Source organism: Salvia hispanica, chromosome 4 (assembly GCF_023119035.1).
Source record: "Salvia hispanica cultivar TCC Black 2014 chromosome 4, UniMelb_Shisp_WGS_1.0, whole genome shotgun sequence".
Lineage (NCBI taxonomy): Eukaryota > Viridiplantae > Streptophyta > Magnoliopsida > Lamiales > Lamiaceae > Salvia > Salvia hispanica.
Window position 1 is genome coordinate 40,579,491 of NC_062968.1, and position 24,742 is coordinate 40,604,232.

The window sequence follows — 24,742 nt, forward strand, 5'->3', positions numbered from 1 at the left end:
ATTCTTTATATTGTTGCAAAATTTATTTTTGACTTTATTATAACATAACGACAAATAATGACAATTGACGTTATAAATTCGTAATGACTGACGGTTAGTACTATATGAATTAAGCTCTATAAATATAAGCTCAAAAAATTGATTCAACAAATCATTGGAGGTGAGGGAGTCATACATGAACAGAGTAGCAAAACCGCATAAGCCTCAACTCAGTCACTATCGTCCACTCCAGAATCTCCTCAAGTGAAGGGTTGCACATGCAAAAAAAAAAAGAAAGTCACAATTCACAAACATGTAGAAACGAGGAATTGAGGAAAAAAATTGAGGCAACTGCGCATCGCTCCCAAAAAGGGAAGACTTGTCTAAAGAAAGTAATGTCGGTGGTGGTGGTACAAATGTAGAAGCCGTGCGGAGGAAGTAGCCTAGAAGTCGTGCGGAGGGAGTCGCCTAGAAGCGGGGAAAGAGAAAGAAAGAGGGCTGTTGGTGGCAACAAGCTTTATCTATCGGCGAGAAAGAGGGCGGCGGGTTGGATTAGCGGTGGAGAGAGAGCTTTGAGACATAGAAGAAATGCCGAGAATGAGAAGGTTCTATTAGGTTTGAAATTTGAATTTCATTTTTTGAAATAAAATAAATTAAATGGTTGAAATGTTGTAATAAATGCAAATTCATTCTTACTTTATGAGATTGACGAGATTTTGAGCAATTTAAGTATGCCTCATACATAAATATTTTGAATCTTTAACATTCCAAAATATAATTGATAAGATAATTATAATAGAAATCTTATTAATTGCTTAATAAGAATAATTATGTTTCAAGTCAAATAGTAACCAAACATATAATTAAAATGGGAAAATAATGATACGCCCTAAAACAGGGTGGCAGTTAAAATTATGAGAACAAGAACAAAAATAAAGAATTCAAAATTAGTTAATTGGTAATTACCTCAAAATGCTAAAGTGGCAATAAGATCCCGACTAATTGATGCAAAGAATTAAAGCAATTGCGATTAAAATCTAAATAAATGTGTGACAATTGTGATAACGCTTTGTGCAAATAAAAATTATAAATATAATTTAAAAGATTGATTACTTTTTTCATTAATTTTTTCTTTTGAGATACGAAGTGACACCTCCAAATAAAGTGTGGCAAATGATTACTATGAAATGATTCTTGGTAAGTGATGATGTAATGAAATTGGAATTACGATTTTCATGTTGATTCCAATTTTATATATGAATAAAATCTAAATCAATTTATTTTAGTTTACAAAAATTGCGTAATTTTATTGAGTGGTGAATAGTAAATTATATGTTTAATATATATTAATAAGAAAAATTTATTATATTTACCAACCTTAAAATTTAATTTTTAAAATAAATAAAAATATAAATACTTTGATTTAATTTATCAAGATACTAATAAAAATATGCACGTATTTTTTTGCTAAATTATCTAATCAATATTAGTCCATTTATAATTTCCAAAGTTGTTTCATTTTATATTTTTATAATAATTTTTTATTTCGAACATTTATGATTTTATGTTCCATATTATGATATAGTTTTTCATTTCATAAAATTATTTTACATAATGAAATAAGTATGAAGAAAATAAAATGGATCGTGCATCGCACACAGGTGTGATACTAGTTTATGTTAAAATGAAAAACTTAACAATATAAAATGCAATATGCCTATAACTAAAATGCAATTTGCAGAAATCCATCCACATCTTCACAAATATATATTGCATTTTTGTGTTTACAGTATTGCATGTCTCGTGCCACGTGGCAGCACGAGATTGGATGTACGTTGTGACACTAATTAAGGATGCACCCTAATGCTCTCATACTACTCCATATATAAAACATACAACGACGTACACACAGAATAACCTAAACTAAATGTTAAAAATTTGCATATTTGTTCCCACAAATGATCAACTAGTGTATTTCGAAGTTCAAGATGAACATTTTATTTCTTGTTGCATCATATCGAGTTAAGTACTCTTGAAATCGAACATCTTCATTTGTTGTAATCTCAATTTCTGGTCTAGCAACTTTAATCGGAGTACTAAGATCACGCTCATTTATCGGATTAATATTAGATCATGTTTTTATTAGTTGATGTAAATTATTAGTCTTCTGTTTTAAGTTTATGTATGTATTTATCTTATGTTTTTCTATTTCAGAAAAAATGACATCATTTGGTAGAAATAAAAATGAGGTCGTTTAAGTGGAATGGAATTTTATCCATACAATATTTTTTTACCTCCTATACCAGATATGATTTCTCTTTACGTCCATGTTCATGACAAAATTGCGAAAAATTATGAAAGTGATTATGTTAGATGTCGAGTTTTCAACCTGACCAGAATTTGACTAAATATAATGGTTTTAGAAAATTTTGGCTATTATTCTCCTCTTTTTGTCCGAGAAAAAAATTGTCATATTGCTATTTCTTGATGTCTGCGATTGAAAGTTTTATTTACTGTTTTCTGATTTTGATTAAGTCGACCCATTATACAACTAAATTATTTTAGTAACATTTTACTATAAAATCAATACGTAAAAGTGGATCCATATTTCATTAATTTTTATCTTAATTTTCTTCATAAAATTAAATAATTTATTAAAACTTGTGTGACTATTAACGTGGAGTATATAAAAATGAAGACGCACATCACAAGTTAGCGTAAAACAGAATTGAGTGATTCCTAAGAATCACATGAATACCGGATCAAAAGGAACTCCAGTGTCTCTGATCCAATCATCAATAAGAAAATGTACAAGGGGAGTCCATGGCTTGGCTGCCTCATCATCTGCAAAGTGTTGTATACCCGCCCAATCGACCCGTTTGGAGGTGTCCGCCCCGGGCCCATAATTTTTATACTCGGCGTAGAAGAGGGTAGACAACCCGAGGGTCCCGTCCCACGGCTGCCACCCATCGGGCGAAATGAACCCCTCGATTGTGGTTTGCATGATGATTGTCCGCGACATTGTCTTCCACGGCCGCCCTAGGTAAGCCGCTATTGGTGGCTGCGCATTCAGGAATGCATCCTCTGCTGTGATGTTGCATCCTTGGATGATGGTAATCCCGGTCACATTTTTCTCCTCGCGCCCCTGCACCGTCACTTCGCATGTCTGGCGGGGCATGGGCTTCCGTACCACCATAACGCACTTCTGTAGTGCCGTGACGGCGTTGCCGAAGATGAAGTCCACAGTGCGACTAATGCGACACTCCCGGAAAAACTGGCTGTTTTTGTCAGGACAAAGGGTGTCTTGGTAATATGAACGTTGTAGTAGACGCCTAGGTCGCCTGTGGCTCGCACTGCCACCGCCTGATGCCCTTCGGGCCCCCTCGTGTTCTCAACCCCGATGTCCTTGGCAGTGAAGAGTCGCCCTTCAACGGCTGCAGAACCACCCAAATAAATGTCAATTAAGTCACTTCTTTTCAGCACGAAAGAAATATCTAGTGTGTTAGTAAGAAAGATGAAAAAGATACTCCCTCTGTCCCTGAAAGTTTGTTTCATTTTTCTATTTTTGTCCGTCTCACAAAATTTGTCTCATTTCACTTTTTTTTTATCATTTTTGTATTAGACCCCATATTCTACTAACTCATTCCTACTCACATTTTATTATAAAACTAATATAGAAAAGTAGGATCCACGTCCCACTGACTTTTTCAACTCATTTTTCATTACATTTCGTAAAACTCGTACCGAGTCGCAAAGTGGGATAATATTTGGGAGACAGAGGAAGTAATATAGCGGGGAGAGTATATCTTTATATCAACGTAGAAATGACTCAATTAAATTGAAACTTGTCTAAATAGAAAAATAACTCAATTAACAAGGAACAAGAGAGTACTTACTTAGAGTTGAGGTGTCACCGGTCCGAAAACCTTCTGCGAAACTCTTGTTGCCACTAATTATGGTTTTTAATGGGCCCTCTCCGATCAAAACTACATTATCGGTCATTTTGGGTATCATCACATACTCCATGTATAGACCTTCCTTTACCAGAATCACATACGGCACACTACTTTGTTTAGGGACAGTCTGAACGGCCTCGGTGAACGTCTTGAAATTGCCGCTGCCGTCTTGCGCCACCACCACGTTAGGCTTCAACGCAATCTTAGGGTTCTCAACAAGCTTCCTTCCTTGGCCACTGACGTAATCAGGAATGTTTTCATCGTCGAGGAGCTGCCGTGGCGTCTTGACGCTGTTCACCAGTTCCCCCAAATCTTTTTTCACTGATTCGTAATTCTTTTCGAATTCGATCACCATCGCCAAACTCTTTGTCAGTAACCTCCCGCTGGTTTTCAGCATTTCCCTCACCTTTTCCTTTGCATTAGACTCACCTGTGCTTAGTCGTAATTATGTTAGAGTAATATGCTCCCTCCGTCCGCAAAATATTGTCCAAATTGGACTTAGCACGAGTATTAAGAAATGTGAAGAAAAAATGAGTGGAAAAAGTAAGTGGAATATAGGTCTCATGTTATATATTGGTTTTATAAAAGAATGTGAGTGTATCGAGTTGGTAAGGTCCATTTACCAAAAATAGAAAAAAAACAAAGTGGACAGTATTTCACGGACGGACTAAAATGACAAAACTGGACAACATTTCACGGACGGAGGGAGTAATAATGCTAGACCTAGTAGTAGTAGTAGGTAGCTGAGACATTTCTTTTGGGCACAAAATTTAAGATTTTGATGTGTTAAAAGTTATAGTGGAGAGAGTAAAGTAAGAGAGTGAATCAAATACCCCCTCTATCCCAAGAAAGTTGAGTTACTTCTTTTTTGCTGTCGTTTTGAAAAAATCACTCTCTCCATCCACAAAAAATAGTTTGATTTATGGACGACATACGTTTTAATTAGAAATTGGTAAAGTAAGAGATATGAGGAGAAAAAGGGATAAATTACGAGAAAATAGAGAAAAAGTGGAAAAGTGTGAGAAAGAAATTTTTCATTTTTAGAAATGAGACTATTTTTCGTGGACATCCTAAAATGGCAAAATGAGACTATTTTTCGTGCATAAAAGGGATAAGAAATAGTTAAAGTGGATAAATAGTACTACCTCCGTCCCCCAAAATTTGCTACACTTTGACTCGACACGGGTTTTAAGAAATGTAATGGAAAGTGAGTTGAAAAAGTTGGTGGGATGTGGGTCCTACTTTTAAAGTATTAGTTTTATAATAAAATGTGAGTAGGAATGAGTTAGTGGAATATGGGGTCCACTACCAAAAATGGTAAAAGTGAAGTGTATCAAATTTTCAGGGACGGACCGAAATGGTAATATGTATCAAATTTTCAGGGACAGAGGTAGTAACGTATAAGAGAGAATAATATCGAAAAAATTGTTCTCTACATTATTCTCGTTTTTTACTTTGCTAGTTATCCGCTTTAATTATTTATTACTCCCTCTATCCCCCAAATTTTGTCACAGTTTGACCAGACATAGGTTTTAAGAAATGTCACGAGAAATGGGTTGAAAAAGTGGCTAGCATGTGAGTTCTATTTTTAAAGTATTGTTTTATAACAAAATGTAAGTTGAAATAAGTTAGTGGAATGTGAGGTTCACTATCAAAAATAGTAAAAAGTGAAATGTGACAAATTTGATGGGACAGAAGAAAATGGAAAAATGCGACAAAAATTCAGGGGTGGAGGGAGTACGATTTTTTCAAAACTAGGTAAAAAAAAATAACTCAACTTTCTTGAGGCAGAGGGAGAGGAAGTAAGAGAAAAGAAAATTTTTTCCAAAAGAAAATAACACAACCGCCTTGAAACCACTAAAAAAGGAATACAGACTCAACTGTATAGTACTCCCTCCGTCCCATTGAAGATGACTCACTTTCCTTTTTAGTTTGTCCCAACTAAGATGACTCATTACTTAAAATGTAAACACCTTTATCTCTACTTTATTCGCTCTCTCTTACTTTACTCTTTACTCTCAACACACAAAAAAAAGTTGCATAAAATCCCGTGCCGCCCAAGAAAGGGGTCATCTTCCTTGGGACGGAGGGAGTATTTAAATTTATCTTACTTTTAGTCTTGGCGAAAGAATCAAAGCATGTCTCTTTGTCACCAATAGCACCACTCAGCCATATCTTGATCTCACCAAGGACATAATCCATATTGTGCCCGGTCTCATACTGGCTAATTTTCTCGAACGACGTATAGATTTCATCGATGGCGCTGGCAAGCACACGCTCGCACTTGTCGAGCGCCTGCCTCGTCATGTAGTCCTTCTCCAACTCCTTATACATAGTCGCGTTTTTTATCTCCATCTTCAGCTCCTCCACCGCCGCGTCAAATGCTTTCTTAATAGCCTCCTTAGCCTCTTTGATGTCTCCTTCGTTGCAACTGTCTCCCATGCCCGTGTCTTCGCATATATTGGCCATTAAGGCTTGTTTCTTCTCGTCGTTGGCAGCCACGGCTGCGGCCAGGCACGCCACCACGAGGGCCGCGCCCAGAGTTGTTGCATTGCTCTTTCTATCGACCATTTAGATCTGTTTTAACTTATCAACTTTGGATTTGTAGTGGATGGGTATTTATAAGATAGAGGTTAAAGGATGAGTATGGCTCGCATCGTTGGTTGGTGATGCACAATTTTTGGTTCCATTTCCATGTTATGCGATTTGTTATTTTTGTAATTAACCACCATATGTATATTATTTGAAATATCGGATTAAAAATGTTTTTGGAATAAAATCTTTCCATTTTATACAACAATAAAATAAACTCATAGGAAAAAATATATTACTCCCTCTGTCCCATTAAAAATGAAACATTTGCTTTTTCGTACGAGATTTTATGCAGTGTTGTTTTGTGAGTTAATAAGAAGAGAATAAAGTAAGAGAAATAAAAATGTAGAGATGATATTGTTTCTATTTAGAAAATATTTTATTTTTAATGGGATAACCTAAAAAGGAAAATGTTTCATTTAATGGAACGGAAGAAGTATTAGTTTTAATTATAGTTAGCTCAGCCTCAGCCAGCCTACGATGATTTTTGTGAAAAAACATTAAATTACTGTAAATGCAGTTTATATTTATCTATATTATTTACTTAATAGCTCGAGTTATGATATTTCGACAAGTCACAATGCTATTGGTTTTCAGTTTTACCATTGTTAATCCTTTGGTTTTAGTTTTACTATCGTTAGTTCTAATAAATGGAGGCCTATATATAGCCAAATAATAAAAATGAACCCAACGTTAGTATAGTTATATAGACACATGGATCTTACTAAAATACGAGCTCTCGGACTCTCAGTGATCGTTATTTCCTAATCATTGTTGATATAATATTGACTATTGGATATTTATTATACAAGAATACTGATATTTTGAGTACTGGAAATCAGTGCCTCGTGGCGCTAGTATTATTATTGTAATGAATATGTGCTGGAAGAGTAACTGATAAATGCTTACATGAAGAGCAATCTAACTCGTCTGGCAGTATATGTGCTACTTGAGGAATTTTTACATTGGACAACTCTTTATCTTACTTCATATGTAAAACTAGATGTCCTACAACATATGGTGCCTAAAGAAAGACTACTCTTTAGCTCTATTTCGTAATTTTTCAAAAATTTTTGTAACGTGCAACCTATTACTCCTATTATAAATATGCAAAGAAAGTGAGTATCAATAGCCACTCTTTTGGCAAGCTGATGAAATCTGGTGATGACAAAGCTTGTGTTTCATTGAAATTTGTGATTAATTTCCAATAGTTTAGGTAAAAAAAAAATACAAAATCACCTTCCATAGCTTGGGGGTATTTAAATTTGAAAAAAAAAATAAAAAAATTGCGAAAAGACAAAAAAACCGTGTAATTATCGTAGTCCAGGGGATGACAAATGATACGTTTAAAGTTCTTGGACCGTATACATAACAAACCTTAAGTTCAGAATCTATATTTGTTGTTCACTCTTACATATTTCATTTCCCTTTTACTGCAATTAATTAGCATTGCTCATATACCATTAACTGATTATACTCTTTTACTCCGTATTGATTTGAATGAAAGTTGAATGATGGATAAGTGGAGTAGTAATAATCAAAACAGATGGTAAATAAAAAAAATTGAGACACATGATCCAACACGCATATCAATAGTAATCATTATAATTCCATAACAAATTTCACCAACTCCGCATCTAAGATACGGCACAATTTAGTATACTTCTCGATTTAGTCATCAACCAAACATAAATATTAAGACTATAGCAATTATAAAATAAAATAAAAAGACCTTATAAGAAAACTCATTAACCAAACTAAGCATATGCCTTTCCAATCCTTCATCACACGGTCACACTCGGGAACTTGCACGACCCATGACCTGCAAGAGCAACACTCAATTTCACTCAACATATAAAATATTTGAACATGGTATGATGTTAGGGTAGTGATAAAATGCAGATTTCAAACTCCTCAACACAGTGTCAAGACATTGTAAAATTTCGATTTTGAAGTCAGTACATCGTCAAAGATGATACTGTGTTGACATTTTCTATTGATTTTATTTTATCATATGTTGACATTTTCTAACGATCCAGATCATAGTTTTGAGTTTTTACGATATTTAGAGCTTGAATTTGATTACATCCCTGTTATATTAATAATATAGTAACCAATAAATAAAGTGTAATTAAACTTACTAGGATCAACAATGGTCTGAACTGCAAGGCCATCGAAGTAACAAGACGCACCATCACCTCTAAACTTGGACCAATAAGAGCTGAATGCATAGTTAGCATGAGACACGATTGACACAGGCGTGTAGCATGCCCCACCCGGGGCTAGCTCGTTGCAAGTGGCGTTGCCTTGCAGGCAGGCGAACTCCACAGCCGGAGCCAAGTCCACTTCCCTCATTGTCTTGGTGGCCAAAACGCACCATATCTTCCCTTTGTAAGGCCGGTTATTCACCGGCTTCGCCAAATGTCGCGCCGCCCCGCCCTTATCTCCGGCCGGGCACGACCCGGCCAAATCCATCTGGAACAAATTTATTTAAGTGAACTTGCATTATTTTGATGGAGTGACATTTTTTAAATTATTTATGTTAAGGAGAGGAAAGTACGTATGAAGGAATAAGTAAAATATATCTAAAAATCGAATATTCGTAGTAAAATTTATTCAAAATTCGGTCATGATATTCTTGTTTTTCCAATTTTGGTATGCTATAAAATCTAAAATTTGTTACTCCATATATCTATAATTTGAATAAGAATTTTTTTTTAATAAAATAACGTGAGGAAATGTGTTTTTTTGGTTTGATTAAAAAAAATACTCACTACGTCCGGCAATTAAATACACATTTCGATTCGGGTTTTAAGAAATCATTTGACTTTATGAAAAAAATGAGTAAAAAAATTAGTGAAATGTCGGCCCAATTTTTAGTGGAGTATCGGGACACACTTACTAAAAGTGAAAAAAAGGTAAATGTACGGTGGACTGCCCGAAATGACAAAACACGTCAGGTTTTGGCCGCTAAAACACTAAGATGATACCTGGTGAATGGATCGGCCGCTGCTGCTGAGAATCCCCCAATGCCTCTCGGTGCCGGGGCCGGGCTTCTGGTTCTCGTCGTAGAGAGAGAATATGAAGGTCGGAATCTCAACTCCTGGCCGAGCCGGGGTCCCGAGAGGTGGCTCGTACGACATCTTGGCCGCGAGATTGCAGAGGTAAGTAGCCGAGTTGTAGGCGTTGGCACCGGGCTGGTCGATGTCGCCTTCGTGTGGCCACCCGGTCTCGGAGATGGCCATCCGGATGCCCTCGAAACCAAGCTTCGCCATCGCGAAGTTGACGGAATCGAGCATTTGATCCAGAGCATTCGTGTAGATTAATCCACTATTTGGATCGGTGTAAGTTAGGTTGCCTTCCTTGAGCAATGCGAAGTCTAGGCTCATTGTTGTGGGATTTTTAGACCATGGGAAAAATGGGTACACATCTAGGAAAATAAATGATCTTGTGCCGTTTAAAAATTTCATTAGTGACCTCATCACTTGGGCCGGGATGTCGGACCGGAATTTCCCGGCCGAGGGCGGGAAACTCGTCTCGAGGACGTCCATGGCCACCGGGGTCCCCACTTTGATGTTGTGGATGTTTAGCTCGCTTAGCGATTTTCTGATGTACCTCATTGCGGGGACGAGGTCCAGCCACATTTGCTTGTCGTTGTTGCTGAAGACCTCGTTCCCCACAAGTACGAAACGGATTCTCGTACTTGGGTAGTGGGTCAGGATGTTTTGGTTGACCCACTGGTCCGCCTCGGATCGGTTTGAGGCGATCCGGGAGATCTGGTCGTTGGGGATCATGATCGAGACGTGGATGTCCGTCTCCGAGAGAAGCTTTAAGACTTCGGGGTCCGAGTCATAGAGCTTCACGTGGCGGACGTTCATCGACTGGAGAAGCTCGATGGAGCGGTAGGGCGACGGGAGGTTGTTTCCGATCCGGCCGTAGTTTATGCCGATTTTTTCAGATCCTAGTAATGCAGCTGAGAAAAAAAAGGAATAAATGGTTTGTAATATTCAAGGTTATGAAAGAATGAAATTGATAAACTTACATGAGAGTGAAACTATGTAGCATAGTGAGAGAGCCAAAATGGTAGTCTTCATTGTTGCTTTCCTTTGTTGTTTTGTGAAAATGCAATGTTACTAATCCTATATATATTGTGTGAAATGTTGTAAAAACTGTTGAACTACCGAATTCAAGAAAAAGATGCTCAATGATCTTTTTGCAGTGTATGATAAGAAAATATGAATGCATTGTGGTTGGAGAATAAGACAAATAATTATCTAGGATAGGAGACAAAGATTGTGACTAGTAAATAATTGGAACATTGTGACGAGTTGATTAAGGTTAGGTTGTGTCTTGTTTTAGTGGTTTGTTGTCTGAAAAAAGAATATATAAACGAGACACCAATCGTGTGCTACATAATTATTAGGACTCTTCATTTGTTAGGGTGATTAATGTCTATCTGTGTTTGCTTAAAAACGTAAGTATTCATAAAACAAGGCGCCATATTATGCATATCTTTTGGAATCTGTATACAAAGGATACATAATACTAGCTCAGTCTCACAATAAAAGTCATATTTGGCGTGAGTACGAGTTTTATGAAATGTAAAAAAAAAGTGAGTTGAATAAATAATGGATCCCACTTATATATACTCCCTCCATCCCACTCTAAATGAATCATTTTCCTTTCTGAAATACCTCACTCTAAATGACATATTTCTAAAAATAGAAACATCACTTTCTTTATTTTTTTTTCCTCTCTTACTTTATTCTCTTACTTTTTAATGGACGGATCAAAATAACAAAATAGACTTATTTTTTAAGGACGAGAAAGTATTAGTGTATTTTATCACATTAACATAGCTTGGTTTCAGCCCTACAGACCCAAGTATTAGTAGTATGTGTCTATTTGCTTGTAATTAAATTGTAATTTCATGAAACTGTAATTTAACTAATCAAATTTCTATAAACAAATAGCTTTGGGATGATAAAAATGTCCTCTTTCCATATTGGCCGCTAAGATGGAAGATGATTGGAAAGACAATTTGATAATCCATGTTTCGTCATTTTATCATTTTGAAATATTCCACAATAATAGAATCATTTTTCTTTTTTAGTAAAAATCAAACATTTATTCTCACTTTACTGCCTTACTTTATTCTTTCTTCGTCTTCCTACCTTTTTTTCATTTTCTATATATTCTTGATTTACTTAACTCATTTAATACAATTTTTTTTAAATTGCATGCCAAAAAAAAATGCATCCACTACCACATAACAACATGCAGTGAAACTATTCACTTTTGGTTTTAGTGAAACACAGTTGAAACGTTTACAGAATATGAATACTCGTATAAGTGAGTTGCCGCCGCTAGTGCAACTTGAAATATTGCATTGAAGTGTTGATCATTTCATTCCCCAATATATAGTTTACAATAACGTTGGTAATGCAACGTTATGAAAATTTACACATGATCCAGAAAAATCGCGACACACTGTTCCAATAATAGACAAAAGGGTAGCTATTTCGCAGTTGCTACATATTCACATTTCGAGCATAGACTTGGAACTACATCAAAACAAAACTCCTAAAACAGGCTACGTACCATCGTTGTTCTGATCGTTGTCATTATCACCTTCATAATATTCGTCATCACGCTGAACATGCTTGTCTTGCATTTGTCCTGGGAGAAATATTTCATTTGTAAATTAGAGACAAAAAGATGCGAGACCAGAAGAGGGTAAAATTTTACTTACGATTTACACGTTCATCAGGATTCTGCTCATCCTCATCAAGATCAGGAATATAAAAATCCGGAGGCACCTAGATAAAACACAAAGCATTCACGATTCCAATTAAACAACCAACCGTTCAACATGATATACCATGCATAACTGTTAAAAAAAGCTAGTAGGCGTCAACACTATTCAGACAACTGCTTCAGCATGGAACAAACGAATAATAGAAAGCCAAGGGCAAAATCATGGATTCATGGCTACAATCAAGTCCTTTCAATACTCTGTTTACCTCTTGCATTTGTACTCCAGGTGCATGTTGAATGGCACTAAGATTTTCGCAAACTTGTTGCCGGATGTTGTTAAGGTATGATTTGCTGTTCAAATTCTCCTGCCAGATGAACAAAAAACTGAAGTTGTCAGCTGCTTCAAAATACCTGCTTCTAATCAAGTGAAGTCCAACCAACCTGGTTGGGTAGGCCCATAACCACAACATATACTCCACTAGATACACTCCCTCCGTACAATAAAAATATGTGCACTTTCCGGTCCCGTCCGTCCATAAAAATATGGGCATTTCCATTCATGGAAAGTTGTCCCCAACTCATTACCCATATACATCAATTTATTTACAACTTATACCACTATAGCCCACCATTACAACTCATTAAACACTAATAATAATATGGCCCCACTATCCATTAACACTACTTTAACCATCCTTCTCCTTCTCTCTCTTACTTTACCAATTTTGGATTAATTCCCGTGTCATTTCAAATGCACATATTTTTATGGGATGGAGGGAGTATAGTTAAGCATGATTAAGCTGATACTAAATTCTCATATATCAACCCGAAGTGGAAAACAGGGATATAAGATGTTTATGATCACATACCATGTGCCCGCTTGGACATTTCAACGAGTAATCCGGAGCAAAATATTTGAAGTACTCGTTTTCTGGTATCTCTGCAAAACATTATGTATAAGTGATTAAATATGGTAGGTAAGGTAGTTTCATTTTGCATAACTATACGATGACATAGATGGCCTCTATAAATTTGAGCCAATAATACCCACACCACACACAGAACAAGATGCATTAAGATAGCAAAGCTTGTAAAGATATCTTATTGCAGAAGGGACTTAAAAGGATAATTCCATATGATGACATGAGTAAGACTGCTGGTGCTGAAGGTTAAAGTGAAAAAAGTTATGCATCAAGCATGTACTATTATTGACCATATAATTCTTCCATAAGCTAAAGCTAGAATAATAAGTATCAGGATCTAGGGTAAAAGGATAGGACTAGTTAGAGATATTGGCCCCATTAATATGTCACCAAATATATTTATATGAGCATATAAAGAAGAGGAAATATGTTTCTAAGACCTGGTAAAGAAGATAAATGACGGCAGAACTGCCAGAAATCAATCTTTGATCCATCGAATAGCACATACCAGAACTCCACAGTAGATATGTGAGCAACATAACTATACTAAATGAACAGGCATGAATAGCTATAATAGCCATCCAAGTTCAAAGAAGTGCTGTGGAATACATCATGTAAAACGTAAACTAGCATTAATGGCAACTCTAAGTATATAACCATACCACTAGGGAGCTCCACACCTAGAAGTGCCCCTGTCTCCACAGTCCAACATCTGGCCACATTCTCTTTGGTGTATCCCCCACCTCCAGTTACCTGCAAGCAGAAAACTCTTTCTCCAAGTCAAAAAAATAAAAACCATATTGCAGAAATGCACTGTTAATCTATTTAAAGGCCTACCAGCAAAGGCAGATTAAGTTGCTTGACAAACTTCACACAAGCTGCATGACCTGTAGGAAAAAACGCACGGGACAAGTAAGTGATAAAACAAACTATCACAACAGTGTGCCCCGGACAAAACAGCGAACATGATGGTGAATGAAATAGGGAAAAAAAAACAGTTTAAATTTCAAACAACAATCATATTACCATCAATAGAAAGGTTGAAGCATCCCAATCTGTCCCCGGCAAGTGAATCTGCTCCACATTGGAGAACAATGGCTCCAGGAGCATAGCACTCAACAACTTTCAAAATGATCTACAAAATCAACACATAAGAAAATTTATTAATACCCAAAAGAAAGTACAATAAATAGAACTGATAAAAGGTTACCGTTTTAAAGAGACGTAAGAAGCTCCCATCATCTATTCCATCCCTAAGAGGCACATTTATAGCATAATTTTTGCCTTCTTTTTCTCCAACATCCTTGAGAATTAAAAAACACAAGAACATACTTATTCAACATTGGTAGTATGGTACAAAGGTTTAGAAGCAGTACACTTTCTCATAATGAACCAGTGATGACTTAAATAACAATTTAATGACATACATGCAAAGAAATTCTAATTTAAAATTTGTCTACGTTTGTGCTCTTACCAGATCTAGAACCCATGAATATTCTGAATGGACCAGTATAGGAATTGGTCTCTATACTACTGCCCGAATTTGAAGATTTAATCGCCAAAAATTATTTAATAATACAATTTCAGGTATCATAAATCTATCAGTAATCAAGTCGAGCTTACAAAAAACATGACATACCTCAAACCAACATCTGGGATTTAAGGGAGAGAGGATAGAAACAGGTTACAGTGAATTGTTTTCAGTCCATAATATGAATCATATTTATATACAATATTCTGAGACAGACACAACAAGCTGACAGAAGAAAATAATCCGAAGGGCTAAATGCTTCATGAATTCTAGCATATCTTAATACAAAAAAAATTGATTACTTAAAAATGTAATCTTATTTTATAAAGTGGCAATCCATCGAATCATGTGATACAAATGAACCAAGAGAAGTTCACTATATCTTCAAGTCAAGTGTCACCATATTTTCCACTATGACAAACAAAAAATGGCAGAAGTGAAGGAAGCACCTTGACATCACCTGTTCCAGGAAAGAACAAGTCACCGTACTTGTGGAAACTAACTGTCATCACCCTGCCATGTAAAAAGTTATGTACCAAAAATTGTTAGTTGAAATGTTGAATACCGCAGGTTCCTAACTTCTTCAAACTAATGACCAGCATATAAGCTTCTAGCCGACATCACCAAGAAATTCTATGTTCATCGAATAGCAATTAAAGGATATTTAGCCAAAGCATGATGTCTTATTACTCAAGAGATACTTTCAAAAAGTAAAAGCATCAATGCCAGGGACCATATAAGCCTACATATCAATGAGTCTAGTGTTGTCTAATTTGATAAGTTATGCCTCAATATGTAATGAAGTACATATATGTCAATTGCCAACACGATAAATTCAGGCAAAACAAGAAGAGATTATAAGCGATGTGCATAGTCTAGCTATATTCATTCTCTGTCACAATTCTAACCTACTTCTATCATCTTATACTACATGATGAAAAGGCCCGTGGAAATATGGTAAACGTTTCCAAAGATATTTTCATGTCTAAGTGGCAAACTTTGGCGGAGAGTTTGTGAAGACACAACAGATAGTACATTCGAAAATCATCCGACACTTCTTCAGACATCTACAAATAACATGAAAGCACATGCCTAGCTGGAAACTGCACCAGTCCAAGATAAGTCATCACCATTTTAATGCTGATTAGATGGAACATAATCATCAGATTATAATCAACTACTCCCTCCGTTCCACATTAATAGAGGCATTTCATTTTCTACACTCGATTTGAAAAAATGATATTAAATAGTTAAAGTGGAGAGAGAGTAAAGTAAGAGAGAAAATACAGTAGAGAAGAGTCTTATCTACAATATTATCTTTCTTACTTTATTTTTTCTCCACTTTAACTAATTTTAATTATTTTTTCAAAATGAGTGCGCAAAATGAAATGCCTCTATTACTATGGAACGGAGGGAGTATTATTTTAATGGTACCTATCAGTAAAATAAAAGGCTTCTTCCACCCCATCACCATGGTGGACATCAATATCAATATATAACACACGAGCATGGTACTTCAAGAGCTCCAGAATTCCCAACACAAGGTCATTAATGTAACAGAACCCAGACGCCTCGCACTTCTTTGCATGATGCAATCCACCAGCCCAATTTATGGCAATGTCACACAGCCGATTATTTAATCTCCGTGCAGCATCTGGCAGCAAATCAGCATGGCTCAGTGAAAGCTTGGGAAAGCAAGGCTTGGTAGAGAGCCACCAAACATGTAAACAGAACATACCTAATGTACCGCCAGCATAAATTTGACAGAACTCAAACAGATTCTCAAAGACTGGACAATCTTCACCAAGATTATCTACAAGTTACAACAGTTATTTAAGAAATCACATCAACATCAAATCAATCTTAACAAAAAAAATATATCAATCAATTGGTATGAACCAAAAGCTATAAAAGTTCTCTTAGGTTTGAAAACTCATACATTTGGCCATCTCATTAGCGAAGAGTTGCTGCTTGTCGGGAGTGATTCTCTGCAGAAACTCAACATAATCCGGAGAATGGAACTGAGCTAGCTCCACAGGATAAGCCTTGTGAGGCCTCTAATTATACAGGAAATATCAATCAGGTATAAATAAATAGCTAGAGAAGGGAAGAAGAAATTGAGTAAGGTCAAGAAACGAACATAGATTTCCATCTTATTGTGAAGCTCATATGCCAGAACCAAATGGTGCGTCATGCACAAACGGTGCGGCTTCATTGGATGATTAGGCCCGAAATAAACGTTCCCCACATCCCCTGCAGTTTCCTTCATCCGGTCAGCACGGTTCCCCTTGTTTCCACATACACACACACAGAAGCACGAATTGAAAGTAGGAGTCAAGAGTTTAAAAAGAAACCGTCATAGAAATAGGAAATCCTGTCCTTGGTGCGCATTGTAGAGCGAGGTGGGGAAGATGAGCGGCTGAATTGCGCTTGCCGCCGGCGGAAATGGACAAGAAATGTGAAATAATGAACTTTCAAAAACCTAAACCCTAATCGGTTCCGGAATGAGGAGGTGTAACGCTTAATTTGGGTTTAGGGATTCGAAACACGTTATATTAGTATATCACTCTTTTGTGTGCTTCACTTCACCATCTTCATTTTCATCTCCTTCTCCTGAGTTTCTGCTTTCTCAAGTGTTTTTCTTTTAATTTTCTGGGTTACCTTCGTCACTTCATCTCAATTCCATTTTGCCCTTTTTTATTGATTTTAGTACGTACTAGGAAAATATCAATTTAATAAAAGCAATAAAAAATTATTAAAAATAATGAAAAAAAAATCCAAATTTAGTCATTGTACTCTACCAATTGTACTTTATGTTAGAAATTTTATTATTAGGGGTTAATTACGACACTTTGAAATTATGGGTTAATTTCGCTGACCTTTCAGAATATAGGATCGAAGCGTGCGTATTTTTCGGAATAAGGGATTTTTGATTATTTATCTTTTTTCTATTCTTTTTTCATATTATTTATTTCCCATCATTTATAAGTGGACTAAACTACCCTTTTCATATTTTCACCTAAACTCTAATATATCAGCTACGAGATTTGTTAATCTTCTCAATATCCTCTCTTTTAATCTTTTCCATATACAATAATATAATAATATTGATTAGAATATCTTATCTTTTCTGTATTATCTTCGTGCGTGTACTAGTTTCTATTAAATAACAATTTTCTTCATAAACAATTTATCATCACTACTCCTATTAACTAACAAGCTACGTGAAAAAGTAGGCATATTTAATCGTATACCATCCTGAATCATTTACTCCCTCTGTCCCATTAGAAATGCAACGTTTTCCTTGTTAGGCTGTCCCAATAAAAATGAAACGTTTCTTAAAATGAAAACAACACTCTCTCTACTTTTTCTTTTCTCTTACTTTACTCTCTCTTCATTAACTCACAAAACACCACTGCATAAAATCTTGTGCCGGAAATCAAATGTTGCATATTTATTGGGACGGAGGGAGTATTTGCTAATGAGTATTTTTTCAAAAAATCTAAAAAAAACATGTTTATATAAAAAAGCAACCATCAAAACTCCTCTTCCACATCTACTTCCACAAAATTATAGATACACAAAATCATAGTTTCATAAAATACTTCCACAAAAACATAGATCATCCACAAAGTACTTCCACAAAAGTATGGATTCACAAAATCATAGTTTCACAAAATACTTCCACAAAAACATAGATCATCCACAAAAACATGGATCATCCACAAAATACTTCCACAAAAGCATAAGTCATCCATAAACATGTTCTTCAAAAGCTTAGTTCCTCAAAATACATTATCATCTACAAAAATATGCACGTCTTCTAGGTTTAGGCTTTCCTCCACCTCCATGCTACAATTCACTTGGCTGAAAATATTTGATATTAATGTCAATTTATACAAAAACAGTTGGCTCAATGTAACAATTATACTTATTTAATTCTTAATACCTCATTGGTTCATCAACTACCCCTTGCCTTTGACATGTACTAGCATGCATCCCACCTAACGGTCGTCCCTTTGCACGGCTCTTCCTGCAACTCAAGGAAGCAAAACAAAAATAAGATTGAGATAATAAAATTAAGAGGAGATGCAATCCAAATAATTACCTTTTCTTTGTTCCATTAAGGACACATTTAGCTGATGACTCCCTATGACCAAACTCTTTGCATTGCTTACATTGGACCTGCCACATTCCTTTTGTTCTATATTTGTTTCCTTTGCCTTCCAAGCATCCAGGTATCCTCTGTTTCCTCTGTCTGCCGGGAGCTCTTTTTTTCAAAGGAGATAACACCTTGAAGCCAAGGTCTATGCTAGGCCACTGAGACTTGTCGGGAAATGGGCTAATTACCCCTGTATATGCTAGCCTAAATAGACTCACTGAAAAGTAAGGATGTAGGTAATCTTCCATTTTAGGATTTCTATAGGAAGTTATCACTGCTAATGCATGTGGGCATGGTTTCCCTGAGACTTGCCACTCCCTACATGAGCAAATGTGTTGTGCAAGATTCACAACATGTCTAATTACCTTGTGTCGATCTGTGATCTCAGTCACCTCTGCCTCACCCATACCACCTACTTTAACCTTCAAGTTGCCCAATTGTCTACTAAGAACATTGAGATGGCGAACAACAATTGGAAGCATGGTGTGGCCTTCCAATCTTTCACTTATATCTCTCCTCCTTGCATAGAGCTCCATAAACTTTGATCTCAAATTGTCAACTAGCTCGGCAATTGGAAGGTCCTTAAGGTCCTTTACCCAGTTGTTCCATACTTCTGCAATATTGTTTGTAATATAGTCACATTTGATGTCTTCGGAAAATTTGCTCCTCATCCAAAGCAAGTTGTGATATGTCTCTAAGAATGGTTGCACCTTATCACTTGCTTCGTACATCTTGTGCATTAGCTTTTCATGGTAAATTGGACAAAATGTCCTAGCTGCAGGATACATGTGTCCAAAAATTGGACCTTGAAACCTCTTAGAAAAATTCTTCATCAAGTGGATAAAACACTCTCTATGCTCTGCCCATGGAAACACCGCCTTAACAGCATTCTCCAACCCCTTGCATGCATCTGAGCAAATAGCTAAACGAGGTGGACTTCCAATTGCCCTCTTTAGCTGCTCCATAAACCAAATCCATTCTTCATTGGTCTCACTTTCGAACAACCCAAAAGCAAGTGGAAATATCCAGTTGTGCCCATCTAATGCAGTAGCTGAAGCTAGCTGTCCATTCCATCTACCATTAAGAGTCGTTGCATCTACACTTAAATATGGCCTACACCCATTTAGGAAGCCATTGATACTAGGTTTGAAGCAACAAAAAAAACTTTGAAAGTACACACCGTCTTCGGTCTCTTTCAACTTTATCTCAACCACACTCCCTGGCATTTTAAGCTCAACCATTGCCTTAAAGTTAAACAAATTCCCAAAACTGTCCTCCCATGTTCCATACAATTTTTCACGTGCAATCTGCATACCGGCATATATAGTAGAATAATGAATTGTGGTGACATACTTCTCCTGCAACTCTTTTTGCAACTTAATTGCTCCCATGTTTGGATCTTTCTTTAAAAAAGAGATTGCCTTTTCTCCAACCCAATGATACGATGCCATCTTCGTCTGTACTCTGCCAGTGGATGACAAAAATGCTCACCTTTATTCAAACAAACCTGTCCTAGGGACACAAAAATATTAGTTACAACTTACAAAATGCACACATTTTAAAATGAATAAATATATTAGTTACATCAATAGTACATATTATTAACATATACCTTGACATGCTTTTCATTTTTCATCCACCTAGCAATAATTGACCATGGGCAACTCTCAGCTTTGCAGAAGCCCCTGAACAAATTTGGGTTGGATTTCTCTGTTCCTAGTTCAAACTGAGTCTTTATAGCATGTTGCTTCACTGCTTTCCTAAAATCATTCATATTTGTATATATGGTTCCAACATCCATCGGAGGGTCATCCATATCATAAAATACATTCTCTTCATTAGGAATACGGTCATCAACTGGTATGTCCATTACCTCATCAACAATTGGACCATAATTCATTCCATCTACTGCTGCATCACTAGGTTTCTCTAAGGTTAGACCAACAAATGCAAACATTGTTTCTTCATCCATCAAGCTCTCAGGAGCACCAATCTGTGATTCTTCAAGTGGAGTAATTTCTATATTGTCCCAGTCAATAATATCAGTTTCATCCATGTGATCCATCCTACCGAATAATAAAAGAATTATATATCAAAAATTTTAATTATACAAAATTCCAAACAAATATATATGTGCAAACAAATGTATATATGTGTATTCTACTCTTGCACATACAAACGTATTTATATATATACATGTATTATGCTCTAGCACAAAATCTCAAATAAATGTATGTTAAAATTTTCAATTGTGTAAGCAAGCAAGTGATTTTCAAACACAAATAAATTTAAACTTATTAGCTATAACACTATTTTAACGTATGTATATATGCATGTATTCTTCACTTTTTGAAACAGTTTATACGTGTATATGGAATATTAAACAAATGTATGTACACTGTATATGTGGACAAACACAATAAATATTCATATACGTATATTGCATATGCATCGAACACAGAAAATATGAATATATGAATTTATAGGTTTCTTATATAATCACAATTATTTTGGATTGAAGAGACGGCGGGAAGAGAAGGGTGGAGACGGAGGCGGCGAACGGCGGAGGCGCCCGTCGAGGAGGGTGGAGACGGGTCTGGAGTAAGGAAAAGAAGCACCAAAGGGTGAAGAGTGGAGGCACGGTAGAGGAAATAGGTGGAAGCACGTCTGAATTTCTGGAGTAAAAGAGACGGGAGTTTGGCGTCTCTCAACAGAAATGTGATTCTGTTTTTAGAATATACGAAAAAATATGAAAGATGATTATGTTGATTTAGAATTTAAATAAAAATATGAAAAGGGTAGTCTAGTCAACTTATAAATGATGGGATATAAATAATAGGAAAAAAGAATAGAAAAAAGATAAAAAATCAAAAATCCCTTATTCCGAAAAATACGCACGCCTCGATCCCATATTCTGAAAGGTCAGCGAAATTAACCCCTAATTTCGAAAGGTCAGCGTAATTAACCCCTAATAATAAAATTTCTCTAATTTATGAGTCATAATTTTGTTAATATCGTTGTAAAGAACTTTTACTACTCCCTTTCTCCCGTTCCATAATAGTGGGGTTATTTCATTTTTTAATAAAATACAACAATTTCTTTACATTTATTTTATTTTCTCTTCATCTTTTTACCTTTTTGTTTTCTTATTTTATTCTTTTTTTACATAACTCACTTAACATAATTTTTTTAAATCGCATGCCAAAAAAAACATCTACTATTGCGGAAAAGATTGAGTACTTTTGATACTTATTTTATTCAAATTACCCTTCATAGGTTATTTTGATCAAATTAAGGGCATGTTTATTATGTGGAGTGGGATATGTCACTAAGTTATTGAACCCAGTTTGAGGAAGAAATTATTTGCTTAACACATGTTTGATATTCAATTTTAGATTCAGTTTTTTAGTGTAATATTGTTTGGTAATGAGTTTATGAAATAGATAATAGTCTTTTAAATTTTTTTTTTACTATGGAAAAACTTCTTAATTCTGAGTAAAGGCCAAAATTGGTTCTGAATATGTGTCTATTTTACGATTTTGGTCCTAGACATTATGTTTTAAATTTTTGAATTACAAACATTTCAATTCGGATCGCAATCGATCCAAAACTGACAGATCCGTCAAATTGTAACAGTCAACGTCTTTAAATAGATTTTGACTCAAATAATCATTTTATTGATAAATTTTTAATTAATTCGACAATAATAATAATTATTATTATAATTTAAATACTTTTATATTATAAATAAAATAACTTTTATTTGAAAAATGCTTTCCACTTCTCGTTCACGATATTCATCTTCTTCCTCTTTCTTTCAACCACATCGAAAAAGCAAAGAACCCTAGTTCTTGAGTCACTCAATTGCGTCAGCTATGGAGCGTTCGAGCTACAATAGAGGGTATGGGTTCCGGCGAGAGTGGCAACCGGCGTGAGCTTCGAATCCGGTACGAGTTTTGCAATTGTAAGAAACTTGCTTCACTCTGAATCGTCAAAAGCCATGACAAACCTACAAAGGGGGAGCTCTACTTTGTCTGTGAGAGAAAAGAGTGCACTTTTTTCAAGTGGTGCGAACCAATCGTGCCAATTGAAGAAGACGACGGTGTGGATTCATCGCCGATGCCGGCTGAGACGGATGGGGATACTTTAGACTTGATTTTGGCATCGATCGATGAGAATAATCGGACCATACAGAAATTAGCTACCATTATGATGTATGGATTTTGTTTCTTTGTAATGTTTGTTTGTATGTTAAAAGTTCAAATAATGAACTTTGAGATAATGAACAATCGGAGTGTAGCATCAGTATCTGGAAATGTGTTGGTGTAATCTTGAAGTGATGAAGTAAAATTGTGTTGCACTGATTCTGCAAACATGCTATTGTGATGAAGAACTAATGCAACTTGATTCTGGAAGTAATGCAACTTGGTTTTACTTCAAAGTTTTATTGAACAAGTGGTACAACTTGGTTGCACACCAAGTATTTGATAGAACACTCATTTGAAAATACAAGCAACTACTCCATTGATGTCTAACAAATCTCCTCGAATTCAGCAATCTCGCTTTGGAGTTGATAATCGACCGTCTGTTTGACTCCCTCTACTTCTGTTTGGATTAGTCCTATGCACTTTGCTTTGGTTTTCATCACCTTCTCAACCTTGAACTGTTTGTTTGAAGTGGTGCTTACGACGTCGCCCGATTTCTTCAGTTTTTCCATCACCTTCTCAACCTCAGACTTCGAAAGCTTGTGTTATTATACATTTTCGTAGACAATATTTATAGACGGTTCTTTAGCAATTTTAGTTGTTTGGTGTTATAAATAGTGAGAAGTGTTAAATGCCTGCATCATATTCATAGACAAGAACAATAAATGGTTGCTTATGATCTTTCGTAAATGCACATGGCTTTTGTAAACAATTCAATGGTTTAAACGCAACAGTACAAATCATAAATACCATCAACCAAAAGGTTTGAATGCACATCATATGAACCAAACATTTGAAAAAGATAATAGTAGGAGCATTGTCCCAACCTAAGTAGGCACACAGCCTTGACCAAAACCAACTAGAATAACTTGTCAATATTCCATCCAACCACAATGGGAACTGCCCAATTCAAAGCCAACCAAAATATGAAAAAAAAAGTCAAGTGATAAGACAATTGTTTCGAGCCAGTAAGACGATGGGCTTGCCCATAGATAGGAACACATCACAACAACACTATATCTCATTTCTTATTCAAAGACGATAAAGTGGCTTGGTTGTCAACCACCACCGAGGAGAAGGCCAGTCCACAAACATGTCAGCTATGACACTTGGACAACGTTCCCTATTGTGACCGGGTTGGCGATACAATACGCATTTTTTATGCTCTTCGGCTCGCTTACGCTTCTTCCTTGATTATATAAACAACAATTAGACAATGGAATATAGGCTGCCAAATCTAATTAAAGGTTGGGAAATAGGCTACAAATTCTAATTGTAATCAAGAGAATACACTTATAAAAGAGAATATTTGTCGTGGGTTTCAGGATGCTGGTACCTGCTGCTAGCTAATGCTCAAGACAACTTCTTTTCTTGAGGCCGATTGCACCATAAAGTTGACATTTGTAGTCCGACATCAACCCTTTCCAGGACATAGTCATGCATCCCTCACCATCTTCTCTAACTTGCACAATCCAAGCTGCCCGAGCTTTCTCCCTGTTAATTTCTCGTGCTTCTTGCATGGTCTTCGGTCTCGTTCCCTTTGGTCATCCTGGCAGTTTGGTCAGCTCAAGTGGAATGACATCTGAATGGACAGTCCTTGTCCATAGCTGTGGACCTTGCACCGGGTAGATGATCGG

The 24,742-nt window shown here is 36.0% G+C and overlaps 4 protein-coding genes across 4 annotated transcripts; all 4 read right to left on the reverse strand.

Moving 5' to 3' along the window:
• Window positions 1–2,725: 2,725 nt before the first annotated feature.
• On the reverse strand, window positions 2,726–6,506 carry LOC125221066 (pectinesterase-like). Its single transcript, XM_048123195.1, has 4 exons — window positions 6,047–6,506; window positions 3,876–4,364; window positions 3,350–3,413; window positions 2,726–3,257 (listed from the first exon to the last, which is right to left on the reverse strand). The coding sequence occupies exons 1-4, from the start codon at window positions 6,504–6,506 to the stop codon at window positions 2,726–2,728; spliced, it is 1,545 nt and encodes a 514-aa protein (XP_047979152.1).
• A 1,606-nt stretch (window positions 6,507–8,112) lies between these two features.
• On the reverse strand, window positions 8,113–10,630 carry LOC125217770 (probable glucan endo-1,3-beta-glucosidase A6). Its single transcript, XM_048119302.1, has 4 exons — window positions 10,570–10,630; window positions 9,518–10,500; window positions 8,669–9,002; window positions 8,113–8,349 (listed from the first exon to the last, which is right to left on the reverse strand). The coding sequence occupies exons 1-4, from the start codon at window positions 10,619–10,621 to the stop codon at window positions 8,312–8,314; spliced, it is 1,407 nt and encodes a 468-aa protein (XP_047975259.1). The 5' UTR covers window positions 10,622–10,630; the 3' UTR covers window positions 8,113–8,311.
• Window positions 10,631–11,911: 1,281 nt separating this feature from the next.
• LOC125223169 (histone deacetylase 9) lies at window positions 11,912–17,415 on the reverse strand. Its single transcript, XM_048126181.1, has 14 exons — window positions 17,093–17,415; window positions 16,879–16,991; window positions 16,678–16,795; window positions 16,477–16,551; window positions 16,173–16,392; window positions 15,188–15,251; window positions 14,418–14,510; window positions 14,234–14,342; window positions 14,045–14,094; window positions 13,870–13,960; window positions 13,154–13,224; window positions 12,551–12,649; window positions 12,280–12,346; window positions 11,912–12,206 (listed from the first exon to the last, which is right to left on the reverse strand). The coding sequence occupies exons 1-14, from the start codon at window positions 17,127–17,129 to the stop codon at window positions 12,121–12,123; spliced, it is 1,293 nt and encodes a 430-aa protein (XP_047982138.1). The 5' UTR covers window positions 17,130–17,415; the 3' UTR covers window positions 11,912–12,120.
• A 1,108-nt stretch (window positions 17,416–18,523) lies between these two features.
• On the reverse strand, window positions 18,524–20,965 carry LOC125221068. Its single transcript, XM_048123196.1, has 5 exons — window positions 20,513–20,965; window positions 20,408–20,412; window positions 18,847–20,364; window positions 18,688–18,771; window positions 18,524–18,605 (listed from the first exon to the last, which is right to left on the reverse strand). Exons 1-5 carry the CDS (start codon window positions 20,963–20,965, stop codon window positions 18,524–18,526), a joined length of 2,142 nt encoding a protein of 713 aa, XP_047979153.1.
• Window positions 20,966–24,742: the final 3,777 nt, after the last annotated feature.

What these genes read in the sequence shown, in the direction of transcription:
- LOC125221068 (XM_048123196.1), bottom strand. Translation starts at nt 20,965, where the DNA reads ATGGATCACATGGATGAAACTGATATTATTGACTGGGACAATATAGAA. An exon ending in CTTAATGGAACAAAGAAAAG is followed by an intron (nt 18,772 to 18,846) that starts GTAATTATTTGG and finishes CTTGAGTTGCAG; the next exon opens with GAAGAGCCGTGCAAAGGGAC. An exon ending in GTAGTTGATGAACCAATGAG is followed by an intron (nt 18,606 to 18,687) that starts GTATTAAGAATT and finishes AAATATTTTCAG; the next exon opens with CCAAGTGAATTGTAGCATGG.
- LOC125221066 (XM_048123195.1), bottom strand. Translation starts at nt 6,506, where the DNA reads ATGGTCGATAGAAAGAGCAATGCAACAACTCTGGGCGCGGCCCTCGTG. An exon ending in TTCTTTCGCCAAGACTAAAA is followed by an intron (nt 4,365 to 6,046) that starts GTAAGATAAATT and finishes GACTAAGCACAG; the next exon opens with GTGAGTCTAATGCAAAGGAA. An exon ending in CGGTGACACCTCAACTCTAA is followed by an intron (nt 3,414 to 3,875) that starts GTAAGTACTCTC and finishes GTGGTTCTGCAG; the next exon opens with CCGTTGAAGGGCGACTCTTC.
- LOC125217770 (XM_048119302.1), bottom strand. Translation starts at nt 10,621, where the DNA reads ATGAAGACTACCATTTTGGCTCTCTCACTATGCTACATAGTTTCACTC. An exon ending in CTACATAGTTTCACTCTCAT is followed by an intron (nt 10,501 to 10,569) that starts GTAAGTTTATCA and finishes TTTTTTTCTCAG; the next exon opens with CTGCATTACTAGGATCTGAA. An exon ending in GCGGCCGATCCATTCACCAG is followed by an intron (nt 9,003 to 9,517) that starts GTATCATCTTAG and finishes AATTTGTTCCAG; the next exon opens with ATGGATTTGGCCGGGTCGTG.
- LOC125223169 (XM_048126181.1), bottom strand. Translation starts at nt 17,129, where the DNA reads ATGCGCACCAAGGACAGGATTTCCTATTTCTATGACG. An exon ending in GATTTCCTATTTCTATGACG is followed by an intron (nt 16,992 to 17,092) that starts GTTTCTTTTTAA and finishes AGGAAACTGCAG; the next exon opens with GGGATGTGGGGAACGTTTAT. An exon ending in CGCTAATGAGATGGCCAAAT is followed by an intron (nt 16,552 to 16,677) that starts GTATGAGTTTTC and finishes TGTAACTTGTAG; the next exon opens with ATAATCTTGGTGAAGATTGT.